Below are 15,690 nucleotides of genomic sequence, written 5' to 3'. Positions count from 1 at the left end.
CCCCAGCATGCTTGGGCATATTTTTTGTTGTGTCTGGCCATAAGGCTAACTAGGATACCGAGAGCCCCCATTTCCAAAAGTACCCTCCAGAGATTGTCAGGGGAATAAGATCAAATGCAGTTTGTAAATCAATGAAGGCCACATGAAGTTTCTGATTCCTAAGAAGCCCATATATCCAATGAATGAAGGCAAAGCTAAACACATCAGTAGTATTTATTTTTGCTCGGAAACCAGCTTAGAGTGGGGACGAAAAACTTTTTCTTTCCATTCAGTTTTGCAGTTTGTCCAAAACCTGCCCAGCAAACACTTTCTGCAGGTAGTCTTTAACGCTTGTGGGCCTGTAGTTAGATTGTTTGAAAGCATTGCCTTTCTTAAAAACTGGGCTAACTTCTGTCCCCTTCCAGTTCCTGGGTATTTCTTCCCCTGCTGTTACTGCATCAAAAAAAAGATTGATGTAGCTAACCCATATCTCAGGTCTAGATTTAAACAAGTCACCCGGTATTTGACTTGGCCCAGGAGTCTTGGTTGGTTTAAGTTTGTCAATAGAAAAGAAGGCATCCTGTAGACTAGACTAGACTAAAGAGCACTGGCTCAGTAGTCTCCCAATCAGTTAAATGTAATGCCTCCCGAGAAGGGCCTCCTAATTCTGCCTGCTGGGGTTGGCTAGTTAAAGTTTCTGGATCACATAAGGCAGAGAAATGGTCTACCTACTTTTCCAAATCGACAAGATATCTAAGAGTCCCCATACTCTCCAGGCCCCCATGCGAGATTATATACCAAAAGGATCTGCTGTAATTTATTGTAATGGCCTGCAGCAGATCATGCCAATTCCTCTCTTCCAGATCATGCTTGAGAGTGGCCTTATATTTAGATTGTGCTTCTTGAACAGCTGAATGGCTATGTTCTTTAAAAGCAACTTTAAACACTGCTTTAAATGATTTGCACTCCTCATTAACCATTTAGGGCACTTGGCAAAGGTTATCCTAACATGGGCAGCTTTTTTTTTTTAATAAAAGATCCTCTGCAGCTCATTGAAAAGACATCCATGAATACATAAAATTGGTACTGTGGAGGCCAGAATCCCCTCATAGTCAGAAAAATAAAATAAAGACGACTAGTAAATCTCTGCCAGTAGTGTACAATTAGCCAATACTCTGGGCCGTGAAACCCTCCAGTATTTGCTAGATAGGACAGGCTCAGGGACCCTAGTGCAAATAGTGGTTGAAGTTCTCTTAAGAACTTCAAATGCTAAGGAAATAGCCAGCGGATGCAAAACGCATTTCAAATATTGAATATAGATGTGATTTATATGCAATAGGCACGGTGTCACCTTAGTTGAGGGTGATATTAGTGGAGCCAGTAGAACCTGCAATGACATGCATCACTGGATTTGTTGTGTTGACATGGGTAAGTGTCTAGATGATACCATGCCAGTCAAAATTTATTTGAGCATTTGTGTATGTTCAGATATACAAAGTGTACTGGAAAGATCTGGATGAAATATAACATACAATGGTTTAATCCTCTGTGCATGCTCTGGTATATATTTTCTTCCAAAATTTAGGACATCTAAAAATAACTGTAGTTGCTTTATCAAGTTTGGTGGTTGTAGAAGAGTCTCCGTATCTAGGAGTGCGAGTCAAGGCTTTTGCTTTTATTGGACAATTCGCATCCAAGAAACAGGACACTAAGAAAAGCCATTTTTGACTTTTGAATATTGAATTTGTAGCTGTATTCAGCAAATCCCAACACTATGGCCCATATTAAAGAAATAGGTGTGCCACTTATTCTGGACCCTCCTACTGGCACCCATGGTTGCACTGTATTAATAATCCTGTGCACCATGGTGGTTGTTTGCACAATAGCATCAAACATTTTTGATGCTATTGTGGTGCATTGCTACACTAGTGTAAAAAATGTTGACACTGGTTTAGCAAAGTGCAAGGAGGCCCATTGGTTTCTATGTGAGCGTCATTTTAACACCTGCTCTGAACAGGCATTAAAAATGATGTAAAAAATGTCACAGTGAAATCTCTTAAGTTTCACTGAACCATTTTTGGGGAACCTCCTATTGCTGGAATGCCCCCCTTGCATATATTATGCATGGTGAAGTTATAATGTGGCACAAGGGTTTACAAAGTGGCACAATGTATGAATTGTGCCACTTTGTGAATATGGCACAGGGAAAAAGCCACTTTAGTGCTGTCTTAAAGTAAAAAATGATGATATGGCTGTCGTAAGGTGGCGCTAGGGGCTCTTAAATATGCCCGTATGTGATGTAATCATGCTGTCTGTTTAAGTCATTGTACATTAGGTAGATGTCATCTACCTACGGCAATGCTTCTAAGTCAATTTCATGTCAAATTGACACTACTTGGGCAGCAAACAGGCTAGTTAGGTTCTTATACCCCTGAGGGAGTCGACAAAACCACCTCTGTGAGCCTAGGGAGGAGAACACTGTTAAGTTTCTGATTTCAGGTGTTATATTTTGACAGAAAAAGTATTGGAAGTGTTGAAGTTTGTTTTGTATTTTTTACTGACAATGTTGTTCATAAAAGCCATACTGTGTGGGTTTTGGATTGCAAAGGAAGGTGTGTGTGTGACTCTGTAAATGTCTATAGTTTAAGACTACGTGATAGTAATGATCAGGCTTCATGACAATAAAAAGAGGATTACTCATAGGAGACACACATGGTTCAATTACTCCCAGGTATTCAATTAGTGAGAGAAATTCCCTCACTGGAGCTTTTGCTTCATGTTTAATAGGGTATTTTGGTTGCACTTGTGGACTTGAGTGTCTGAATATCATATGATAGGACGACTCCTTATTCTAACCAACATGATTGCAATACGAAGCTGCGACTTGTGCAAAAGTCTTTGGCATATGTCTGAGTAACTACTTACTATGAATGTCCAATTCATATGATCTGCTGGGAGGGTTGGGAGGGCTCACCTGCTGATCTGGTGTTTCAACTTATATGAATTTGCTAGTTACCCTTGAAACCAGAAACTCATTAAGATTTCTGGCAAACTATCATGACTTATACTGCACTGTTTAGCAGTGTCAATGACCATGTCTTGTTCAGAAAGAGTGTTCTCCAATATGTGTGGCATATTTAACAAAAATACTTTTCATCTTCTTCGTTTTCATTTAGACTGCCACCTTCTTCTTTATGATTTTTTTTTTGTTGAGGAAGTTTCTTATCCTTTTTATGACAATTTCAGATAAGCTTTGTGAATCCGATATTCTCCTCTATCAGAGCATTTATCTGGTGAGACCTGAAAGAAAGTAGAAAGATGTGTATCAGTATAATGATACCTATCAGGATGTTCCAATGTATCACAGTTATGCAAATTGTAACATTTTTAAATGGGCTCTGGTTGTGTTTTTATTCTAGTTTTTTTTTGTTTGACCCAGCAATTTTTAGGTGACACTGTTGCCTGTTTGGAAACTACTTGGTCAGATTTGCTTTTAAGCTGTGGTTAATTAGGCATGCCTCCCAAATTATCTCAATATATAGTTGTATATCTATCGCTGATAATAATCTGCAACTCACATTCATTATGATCATGCATAGGAACTTGTGTATATTTGTTTTAGAAATCCAGATCTCTTCTTGTTTGGTGGGAACCTTACTCATTATTGTATGAATAGTGACAGGAATGACTGCAGGCACAGCTAACTGTAGCAATACAGCTTCCACAGTCCTCACTGGGACAGCTGTTATCATTCACATAACAACATCTATAAAATCTTACACAATTGTTGTATAAAGGACGAAGTTCATTAGCATTCATTGCTTCTAAGTTGGGGAATGGTGTATGACAGGCTAGGACTGGCAAGGTTGTCCCACTATTACCAACGGGCGGAATCTCCACACCTGAGACAGACTGTCAATTTCGAGTGCAGAGATTGCACTCAGGACCCGGAGCATAATCTCCTCTCTCAGAGTGTACTCTGGAATGGGTGGATTCCTCCTCGAGTGTGGATGTAAAGTTTCTACTCGTAACTTACCTTTGTGAATACCAAAAAGTCGTAAGCTTAGGCTTTTGGTCTAAACTTAGACCAAAAGTCTAAGTTTACATTTGTGAATTAGGTCCTTCGTGAGTAGGGTACTGCGTGAGGTCATAAGAAGTGCATAGCAAGTGTGCAATTACTTATAACAGGTTAATTCCAATGTTTTTTTACTTTGAAATTATATTCTTAACACAGGTTTTCACCTAGCTGTATCAGGTGTGTGAACCTTCCGAATCAGCAGCTACAGTGGGGGCTGTGGTTCTTTATACTCCCATTCTGTCTGCAACTCGGCAGACAAAAGCTTGTGATGTAATACAGCCTCAATAGAAGAGCAACAGGCAAAAGGAAGAACAAATGATGGACAACTAGAAAAGGGAAGGAAAGAAGAAATATATAACAAAGGTGAGAGTGAAACAAAGGGAGGAAGTATGTTTGAGTGTAAGAGTGAGTGGGTGGAAGAGTGAGTGGGGAGATGGTTGAATAGGTCAAACAATAACTTAATAGATGGATGGACAGGTGCAAGAATAGCAGAGTAAATAGATGGCTGGGTGGATGGATGGATATGTGAGTGAGGGAATAGATGAATGAACAGGTGAAAGGATGGATGGATAGAAGAATAGATGGATGGATGGCAGACTAAAAGGGTGAAGAAATAGGTGAATGGATAGGTGAAAGGAGGATGGCAGATTAAAGGGATGGTGGATGAATGAGTGAGTGAATGGGTGGGTGGATGGACAGTTGAAAGGATGACAGAGTAAATAGATGGATGGATGGTTGGAGGAGTGGGTGACATGATGAGTGAATGAATGGCAGAATAGATGGATGAGTGAATGGATGGCAGAGTGGATGGATAGATGGTGATTGATGGCTGGTTGGATGGATGGCTGAGTGGAAGGATGGACGGAGGATGGATAGATGGAAGAGAGGATAGATGGATGGATGGGTTGATTAATGACAGAGAGTATAAATTAATGGCTTGATAGGTAAATGGATTGGGGAAGGCTTAGTGATGGATGAAAAATGAATGGATGGCAGAATGTAAAGGTGAAATAGTGGATATCAGTGGATAGGTTGAAGGGGAAAAGGATGAATAGATAGAAGCTTGGATGGAAGAGTCAGGGGAGCTCTTTTAGGGTAGTTTGGGCTCACTTACATCGCTTGCTTGGCGTCAACAGAACTTTAGTTCAAAGTGGAGGTTTGTTAATTTTCTTGCTACTCCATTGATCATTAACACACCACTGTAACCTTTGATTTTTTGCAGTGAATTTCTAAGGTGTTTTTAGTGTAATGTATTACTATACCTAACTATAATATCACTTTTGTTTTTATTTCAATGACTTTCTAGGGTTTTCTAATGTTCAATAAATGTTTTTACCATACTTACATTTGGTGACAGAATTTGGTGGGGAGTTTGGTGCAGGGGCTCGGCTTTGAGCTCCCAACTCCCCCATGTGCATGGCCTTCATCCTGTTGTGAAACCCTGCTTCCAACCCCTACAGAATGTCAACTCTTCCATTGTGGTTAACCCCTCACAGTCATGCTACACCAAAGGATACCCACCCAACGTTCTTCAGCTTTTTTCTGGTCCCCATTAATCTTGTGGTAGTCTGTGATAATTTTGTTTATGGCAACTTGAAAAATATTTTGAATTTTAAAACCTCGGGCGTCCCTCTATGTCCCCCTCCCCACACAAGGGACAGTGGGGCAGGTTACATCTGTCATGCACCCCTTTATGTTGATTTTCAGGACACAGGGACTTGGCCCTCTCTGCCTGGGTACCCAAAAATGTTTTGCCTTCAACCTTCCTGCTTTCTGAATTTAGTTCATATTGGTATTAGGACTCTGTGCACATTTCCACTACAAACCAGTGCTAAAGGACTTGTGGTCTCTCTTTTAAACATGACATAATTGGCTTACACCTGACTGGGATACTTAATTCAATTATAAGTCCCTAGTACATGGTACTACATTCACCCAGGTCTTATAAATTAAATGCTACTAGTAGGTACGCAGCACCCTTTGTGCCACACAAATATATAGCACTTAAAAATATTTCTCAGGTCTGCCACTGCAGCTTGTAATGCAGTTTTAAAACTGCCAATTCATCCTGGCAAAATAATCTGTTTGCAAAGCCTAAACCTTTTTATCAATACTTGTAGGATACCTTAAGATAGGCCATAAAAGTCCATAGGGCAGGGTGAATTGTATTTATAAAGTAGGACATATGTTTTTACGTTTAACATGTGCTGTCTTTTCAATACTGTAAGCCCTATCTCTACCATTGGATACAATCTGGTTACCTTATTACATTTAATAGGTGCTGACATTTGATTGGGAACAGGTAGACATGCAATGTTTGGACTCAATTAAATTGCAGTTTAAAATCCCCTTTAATGGTAAAGTTGAGTTTTAAGTTACAGTTCTGAAAATGTAACTTTTAGAATGATGGCATTTTCTTACCTTAACCATTTGGTGTCCGCTCCCAGTGTCCTGGGTCACCTGACTATTGATAGCTTAGCTGTTGCGATTTTTGTAAATCCTCCCAGACAGTGAGACAAAAGGGGATTTAGGTTTTACCTGGATAGGTCATCCTGCCAGGATTGTTGGGGCGGAGATGCTCCCTGGCCCACTTATATTTTAAATAGCGTGCCTCCAGGTCCCACAAAGGAATCTGACACCAGTCTTTTGTCACCCCAGACTTCTTTGGGCAGGGGCAGGAAACAACTTTATAGAACCAAATGTGGGGATAATCTAGAAGATTACCCCATTTTGAAAGCTGTCACTAGGTATAACTATTGAAACCTAATAGCAACTCTTCAGTACACTCCTAGATCAGTGTACATTGCAAAGTGCCTTGTTCCCCTGAGGATTGCCCTGCTGCTTGAGGCCTGCCTTGTCCCCCAGAGTGCTGCCTTGCTGCTTGAGGCCTGCCTTGTTCTTCAGAGGACTTCCCTTCTGATACCAGAAGACTTCCCTGTTGTGTTAGGCACGCCTGCTCTCCGGAGGACTTCCCATCTGCTTGAGGCCTACCCTGCTCTCTGTGAAGGAAGAGTGGACTTTCTCCCTTCATCCATGGATAGCCAGAGTGACTTCAAGGGTCAGTTGGCTGACCTACTGTTCTGAGATACATAGTGACAAGAATATTTAGAGGACTGCCTGCAACTGCCTAGCTGACCTGCTGTCTGGACCTGCAACTGGACCTGCAACTGGACCTGCCTGAGCCCTTCTGCTCTCTGTGAAGTGAGTCCCTGATCCCCAAGAGGTGCCTCACCAGGTCCTGGACCCTTAGCTGGCATCCAAGAGCACTGTTCCTTGCTTAAATGAAAGTTGCATCAATTTGAGCAAAGCCCAAAAAGGCCTCTCCACACAGCTGAAAGCTTCATTAGAGTGACTCAAAGCCCTGTAACATCTTGCTTCACATTTTTAAGCTTCACTGAAACCAATGATAAGCAATGCAAAGAACTGTAAAGCATCACCACACAGCTTCAACAGAACTGACACTTGGTGATGCAAAGCTTCACAAAGCAATACCTTCCAGACCTTGTACCAAGGATATTAGGCACAGTTCTCAGCAGGACAAACTTGGTTCTGTGCCCGGCCTGTGCTCCAGCACAGCATGACCTGATAACTTCAGTTAGGGCTTTCTGCTACTTGGTGATATGTTCTTAACTCTGGTTCTACTGATTGAAATTCATTTGTTTTGATGTCAAAATATTTATTAAATTGTACTCTATGTTTCTGAATTGGTGTGGGATTATTCTTGTGTCTTGTTTTCACTTTATTGATGCTTTTGTGCTGCATAAATACTTTACACTTGCTATTTGCAGTAAAATTCTTGAGGAGAAAACTGTGCATGCTGAGATGTATATATTAATTAATTAACTGTAACATAATATGAGGTGTTGACTTTAAGGGAAATCAATATGACTTGGTACTTTACAAGTAGATGGTATTGGAGCCCTAAGATTTTGATGATCAATGCCTCACTGAAAAATTAAATCTTTCATTTTCATAATTGGTAAATGCACTTCATGAATTATGACTATTAAAGTGGGCTTACATGATTCAAAATAAAGTAAAAAAATCATACGATTAGTAATATGACTATATATTCACCTCTGGGGCCGTTTAATAGGGAAATGAGCATATCAAATAAATTAAAATTATTTGTTATCAAAATAAAGGTGTTATGTGTTAAAGAACGAGAAGAAGATTGTCAAGAGAGAGAAAATGAATATGGAATAATTTTTTATGATATCCAGTTATTTATATTCTGTGAAGTGCTCTCTAATATAGAGGATTTGTCAATCAAATGTATTGCACTGTGTTTCCCATTGTTTCCTTCATGTGAATTATTTGTGTTGGGAGGAGGAGACGGTTCTCCTTCCAGAACGCTCGGTGTTGATAGCAACTCTAGCTTCATAGAGTTACTGGCCATAGAGGTTTTGGTAGTGGTGCAGGCAGTGTTTGAGAGAATGGGTGTCTCGATGGTAGGTAGGGTTTTGTGTGAGCAGTGTATTGATAAACTTTGATTGGATTCTTCTGCCCATATCACAGCAAGGCATGTTTAAAAATCTCTAGAACTTACTAACAAAGGCCAAAGTTAAACCAAAGTTATAATAAAGTTAGGAATTCAAAAGAAAACCAAAATGAACAAAAGGTAATAAATGTATTGCACAACAAATTAAATTCAGACTACAAAATTAAAAACACATTAAATAACAAAGACCCAGATTTAGAGGTCCATTGCTACTTCAGTGGACGGAAAAGGCTGTCCACCGAAGTCCCGGCGGTCAAGTTGTTGCCAGTGCAGCTGCCTTCTTGCGGGCCCCATTATGAGTTTCCCGCTGGGTCATGGTGTTTCTGCCCATTGGGCCAGCAGGAAACAGCCTACAACATTGACACCGGCTCTTAGTAGACCCGGCGGCAATGCTGTAGTGCATAGGGTGCAGCAGCACTCTTTGCGATGTTTACTGCCAGCAAAGCAGACAGCGAACATCGCAACGGGGCTGGCCAGTGGGCCCCCTGCACCCTGTCTCCACTAACAGTTACATGGCGATGCTACCAATATAAGTGCTGTTGGAGAATGAACTCGTAATCCTGCCCTGGGGGATTAGGACCGCCAGCACTGCCAGTCCCTCCTGTGGAGAAAAACTGGCAAAGCTAGCAGTCCACATTGGTGGAGGTCCGACTGCCGCCTCGACCCTGGGGGTCTCAAGACCGCCAAGGTCGTAATGACCCCTCCTTAGTGTCCATATGGCAATGTTGCGCTGCATGAAATTTTTTTTAAAGTGTGTAATCAGATCATTATTTGATTTCATGAGAGTTATATGTTTAAGATGTTAAATAGGGGCAATCACACTTAGGGACGTATTTATAGGCCCCTAGAACCACAGGAGCGTCAATTTTCGTTGCGTTCCTGTGGCGCTAAGCACTACACTGTATTAGCAAGGTGGCTTTAAGCCACTTTTTGTGGCTTAAAGTCACCTTGTAAATGCGGCCCCTTCCCATGCACCACTGTGCGTGGGAGGGGCGTGCAATGTGTGTTGCTGTGGGCATGCCACAGCAAATCCCATTGCATTTTGACGCTGCCTGAGATTTATGAAATTTTGTAAACCTGAGGCAGCGCTAAAATCTAACGCCAACCCTAGGGGTGGCGTTAGCAGGGCGCAACGTGGAGGAATACTTTTATCCCTCCTCCTTTTTTGCTTTTTCTATGACTGCTGCATTCTGCCGCATGCATAGAAAGAGAAAAATGCCAGAAACGATTGTTTATGTGTTGAAAGGTGTCCCTTCCTGCACATAAACAATCATTTGGACATTACACTTTGGCCCTTCTGTGTGTGCTGCATTATGCTGCACACACAGAAGTGCCAAAGCACCATTAGTGAATGTTTATGTGCAGGAAGGGACACCTTCCCGCACATAAACAATCATACCCGTCAACGCAGATATCCTTGCACAATGGTGCAAGGATGCCTGCGTTGACGCTGGCAGCTGAATTTAGTGCCAGCACAGGGGACACCATATTTATTTAAGCGCAGTGCTTCCCTGCGTTTCTAAAGTGACGCAGTGCAGCACTGCCAATTTTAGCGCAGCACCACGCTGCACCACTTTTCCATAAATCTGGCCCTAAATCTGGCTTCTCACACAGAGTTCAGCACTCGCACTGGTTTAAGCAAGGATTTTACAAAACCAAATAACAAAACATTAATCGCTCTGGCTTCGTGACAAAACATTGTGCTGGTCCACTTAAGACATGCATGCTTGCATAAATTTACATGAGGTTGGTGCAAAGATAGCTTTTGCCTGTCAAAGTTGATTCGTTAGTGCTGTTTGCTTTGCATCGTGTTAAGATGTTTTCCATTATTCAAACTTTCAATACATTTTAAATAAGTTTGGGCTAGGGCATTTAGAGCCTCATAATGTGCTAGGCCAACCACCAGACTCGCTGCGAGGAGACCATCGCAGAGGTAGAGGTCTCCCCACTAGCCCTATTGCAAAGTTTCTGCCAGTCAGCCTAGTAGAAACTATTTGGTGGCATTGGTCTCGGCTCCACATGGAGCCGAAGCCAATGCCATCGCACAGTGGGGCCCTCAAGCATCCTCTGGATGCACACTGTCTGCAAAGTAGACAGCACATGTTCCGATGGTATCAGGCAGGGTGGCCCACAGCACTGGCTTACCGCCAGGAATTAAACGGCAGTCAAATTGCCATGGAAAGACTGGTGATAAGAAAAGTTGTACAACGCAGACCGCCGTCAGACTATCGGGAACCATGTTCCCTGCTGGGACGGCAGTCTAACCACCACGTTTATAATGTGTCAGTCGGACCACCACTGTTACGGCAGTCTGACTGTTACCCACCAGCCTCATAATGAGGCAATACACTTCTATGCTCATATTCTAATTAGAAATTGCTTCTTTGGAAGCTCAAACCGAGAGTACCTAATGTAATTCATGTATACACTTACTTTTTATGTATTTATTTAGGAGTTATCTAAAGCACTACACAACATCACCTATACTACTGCAGAGTAATAACGAGAAAATAAACATAAGAATATTCCAACTTTATGCTAGAAGAGCCTAAGTGTAGTATTCCATGATCATTTCCATGTGAATGCATTATGTATTGCTTGGTTAAGCCCACATCTATAGCTTTTGTTCCCACATCATAGTAGAAGATTACAGGATTCACATTTTTGCTTCTAGATTTGAAAAGTTTGATTGATGTATGTTATGGCCCTGATTCACAGACATAAATTTACACTCTTGTGTAATTTTAAAATTTTTTGGAATTAAGAAAGGAATTTTCAAGTAGTATCTTTTGTCTGCGGATTCTCTGCACTCATGGCAGAGATCTACACATAAAACAATAGGCTGCCATAAAGATACTACTCATAAAATTGCTTTATGAATTCCCAAAAAAAGTGTAAACGTACACAAAATTGTGAGTTCATGTTTGTGAATCGGCCTATAGGTATGCTGTATCCAACTTGGATTTGTCAACTCAATAATGCGCAACTCATTTTCTTCCAGGTTATCCTTGTGGTGAAAACATATTATTGTCTCCATACTGCATGTCATGGACGAATGTACTTGAAGTATGGAAAAATGAGTCTCAAATTTTTACATTTGGTTACGGTCCAAAGGCTGAAGGTCTTGTGTTTGGACATTACACTCAGGTAAACACAAATGGATGAGACCATAAACATTGTGTTATTGTGCTTATAAAAAGGTATTTTGTACATGATCAGTGATATTATTGTTTGAATTGTCATCAACATTCTTAACACTTGCTTTTGTGCCCGCTACTCTTCTCATTGTAACTTCCTCTCTCTACCTGTATGTTAACAGTAACTTCATACTATTTTCATTCCTCTTTTTTACAAGTGATTCCCACCCTCAAATCTCACTGCCTCTAATATATTGATTGTCTTTATTTCCAGTTTAAAAAAAAAATCATATCTTTATTTGTCTTCTTTAACCTATCAAACCTGAATCTTCCTTACTTCCCTTCTGTCATCTTTCATCAGAAATCACCTGGACCACTTCTTTGCTTTGCTACTTCACTTAGACTTTGGTTAGTGAAAATTAGAACAATGTTCAGCTTCATGACTCAACATCTATTTTAAACAAATAAAGTATGCCCTCATTGCTTGACTTAAAGATCAATATTTCTTCCATATTTCTTGCCAACTGCTCCCCTCACTCCACTGCTGAGAGCTTTCAGTTTTCCACCGGCAGCAATGCTTAGAACATAATGCTAGTCATAGTTTTGCAGATGGTTCATGGACACTACACTACCTGGATTAAACTCTTCTGACATTTCTGACCAAAGCTGTCTGTGAGTAGCAATTTTGTGGAAAAATTATTGGAGTTTTGTGAGATTGCGTTATCATGTGGAATTGCGGAATACATTTAGTGAGGCATGAAGGACATTCTCCAGGGCTGTTAGCTAAAGGTACAGGATGCAGGCTCTGGTGTGAGAATGTCTCATGCATGGTAAACAAGAGAAGTACCCCTACAATGGGGACTTAGATCTGTATGACAGTCAGTTTTCCAAAGGTGATGAATATTAGCTGAAGCCTGCACTTCTTGATGGAGGAGAAGACTGTGTGGCAAGCACGTAGACACATCTCTGCCTCCTCAGAAAGGCTAGGAGAGTACATTTCCATGCAAGACAGACTGTCCATAAGGAGTAGCTCACTATGTTCCTAGCATGAGGAACACCTAATAGAGTCTGACTACCAAACAGAGTGATGCAACGAGCTGACCCGTGTCAGTTTCCCAGACTAGTTCCCATAGCAAAGGACATCAACTAAAGAGCAACATTGTATCATCTATATTCATGATGTGGGCTCAAAGACTGGGGCTGCTGCCAGGTCCATGTGGGGTGGCTACAACTGCCAAAGACAAACACCCACTGGAACATCCCATCTGGTGACTCCAAATGCCAAGTCCGAGGAACCTTCTGCTTCTGTCATGGGATGATGCACCTGCTAAAGATGAGTGACTACCACGCAGGCTTGCAAGTTGATCCCCAGCAGTAGTGCCTGTGTTCATTGAGGAGATCGCGAAGGTCCTGAATTATCACAGCCGCTGTTGCAAGAGCAGGTTCGCAGAATTAACCTGCCAGCAAAACAGGAGCTGCACCTTCTCTAAACAGGTAAAGCAGGCCCAGACATGAAATAGAGCCAGTCAAAAATGTTTTTTTTTTCCAACCCTTCATACCTAAAGTGCAATATGTAATGGCACATTTTGTCACTCTTCACCATTTCTGTGAAGATTTTAAGTGCAGTCTTATGTTTGTCCCCCACCGCTCAGGTCATGCAGTTGAGACATCTTACACTAAATTTAAAAATTATGTACTGTTATTATTAGTACCTTTCACATATGGGCTCACATATCAGCCACTGGTATACGGGAAAAATAATAAAGTGAATTCAATCTTTAAAAGATTTACACATATTAAAATGTAAATTAAAAATATAAATTCATTAACAACAAGGTAATCTAGGAACAATAAAATAAAGCATTATAGCACATTAATTATTCACATTAGATGATTAATAAATAGCTAAAATATTTTAATTGAACATATACATACTATTGTAATAAAAGCACCCTCACTAGCATTTTAATATTTAATATTCAATTACTGTTTATTTAATACGAGTATTAGATAAGCTCCACCCATTTAGAACTAAATATTTCCCTTTTTCAACCATCCCCATGTCCCACTCAAATGTATTCTCAAAAAGTACACCTATGTGTGCTGATGTCTCCTCACACATGGGGAAGATTTCTGAACAGAAAAGATGTGAGTGGCAGAGGCAGGCAGTGGGCTCTGCACATAAGCTTGTGAATTGTATTTTGTGATACCTGAGTAGTATTACTGTATTACTGCTAAACATACTACGAAATGCAGTTTAGGTCCCTTTTTCTGCGGTCCCCAATTTATAATATGTTGTGCTTAAAGTTGATGCTGCCCCAAGCCTACACTCAGCAAACCCTGGCATGTCAATTTCTGCCAGAAATGTCTAGCAACATAATCCTCGCATTTTGAGTACTCCCCTGGCAACTGAATGGATTTTGAAGATTTTTCAGCAGTAGCATGGCATAGCCATTTGTGGTACTGAGGGGCTCTGCACCAAAACTGTTCTGGTCTGCGCACTGACATCGGTTCCTTTTGTTCTGCACCACCGGACGCGGAACTAGGATGCCTTGTCTCTCTGAGACTTCCCTTCATTTTGCCAATATTTCTCAGTGTGCTTGGGATGTCATCCCCTAAAACAACAAGTTTTAAGCCCTGCAACGACTGTTTCAAACAAATGTGTGTGACAGATTCCCCTCAGGTGTGCCGGTGCTGCTTGGTTTCGAGCCAAGACTCCAAGGCCTGCGAAGACTGTGCAGCGATAAACCTGAAGGCCATCAGTAAACATGAGGTAAACGCCAACCACAAGAAAATTCCTAGTCAGGAGCGCTCCAAGTCCAAGGTTATTTTTCCATCTAGCTCTCATTCCTGTAGTCCATAGAGGAGATCTAGAGGTCGGTCTTCATCACTCCCCAAGCCTTCAGGTAAGCATAAATAACATAGGAAATCCAACTAGGGATTCCGCTCCCTAATGCCACTCACTTTTGACTGATCATTTGGTTCCCGCACAACCCAAGGTTACGTGACCTTTGACCACACCAGATTGAGCTGCTCTGCACAGCCATGCCCTGGCTCTTTGGTTCCCTGCTCACTCCCTCTCATTCACTTTCCGGCCTGAAGGAGCCATGAGCTCCTCCTCCTGAGATAGTGCCAGGAGGTTTTCCCAATCAGCCCATCTTACCTCTAGCTCCCCTTCTGACCCCGCTTCCAGTTCCATTACCCGCACCAGCCATGGATACATCAACGCCAATCATGACTTTGTCACCTGAAGAGGCAGATCTGATATTTCTCTCTGATCCAGAGCCAATTGAGGTCTGACCTCATTGGAGGTCATGCCTGAACCTAGGCAGTGTGTCACTAACCTCCTTGATCTTGTACCACTTGAGCATCTGCGGGGTCTGCAACATTCTCTGCATTCCCTTTTCTGAACAATTCATACAATGAATTTGACGCAGATGATGAGTGCTCTCAGCACTGTGAAGACGATCATTGCTACAAAAACTTTCAGTAGGCTAGGGGCCTTGATACCTCCCCAGATACAGCCATGCCCTCTTTCCCCAAGACCACCTAAAGACAAATCCACTTTGTATGCCAAGGTAATGCATAGATACACTTAAAAAAGATAGGCAACACAATAACCCCTTGAAGCCTGTGAATGTAATATGACAAATAAAAATGATATCCATTAGTTTATAGGAAGTCATTTCGGACAGACTTAATAAAAGAATGTTTTTCTCAAAACCGTCACTTAAAAAATGTGAACTAATAGCACAAAATGTGAGACAAAGGCAACAAACAAAAAACAGCAACAAGGAAAAACAGTTTTACACAAAAAAGCATATGTAGAAAACATGTGCTTGAATGGAGAAACAACAATATATGATCCAGGATACAACAAAATATGAAAAAACCCTACATATATTAATCATGCTATTCAAATCATAAAGGTTGTTATCCGTAGTTCATAGACTAATGTATGAGAAGTCCACTCTCCCAGAAAGTCCACAAATTAT

General features: G+C 41.2%; 1 protein-coding gene across 5 annotated transcripts in view; it reads left to right on the top strand.

Moving 5' to 3' along the window:
- The window catches only part of LOC138297429 (cysteine-rich venom protein-like), a 260,633-nt gene that overhangs the window by 185,471 nt on the left and 59,472 nt on the right, over nucleotides 1–15,690 (top strand). For all 5 annotated transcript variants that reach the window (XM_069236793.1, XM_069236790.1, XM_069236791.1 and 2 more), the window contains one exon: nucleotides 11,560–11,705. In XM_069236793.1, coding sequence (XP_069092894.1) covers nucleotides 11,560–11,705 — 146 coding nt within the window. The remainder of the gene's footprint in view (nucleotides 1–11,559; nucleotides 11,706–15,690) is intronic.

Source organism: Pleurodeles waltl, chromosome 5 (genome assembly GCF_031143425.1).
Source record: "Pleurodeles waltl isolate 20211129_DDA chromosome 5, aPleWal1.hap1.20221129, whole genome shotgun sequence".
In the NCBI taxonomy this organism is placed as follows: Eukaryota; Metazoa; Chordata; class Amphibia; order Caudata; family Salamandridae; genus Pleurodeles; species Pleurodeles waltl.
Note: the sequence above shows the minus strand (reverse complement) of the source record. Positions and strands in the feature narration are given on the sequence as shown.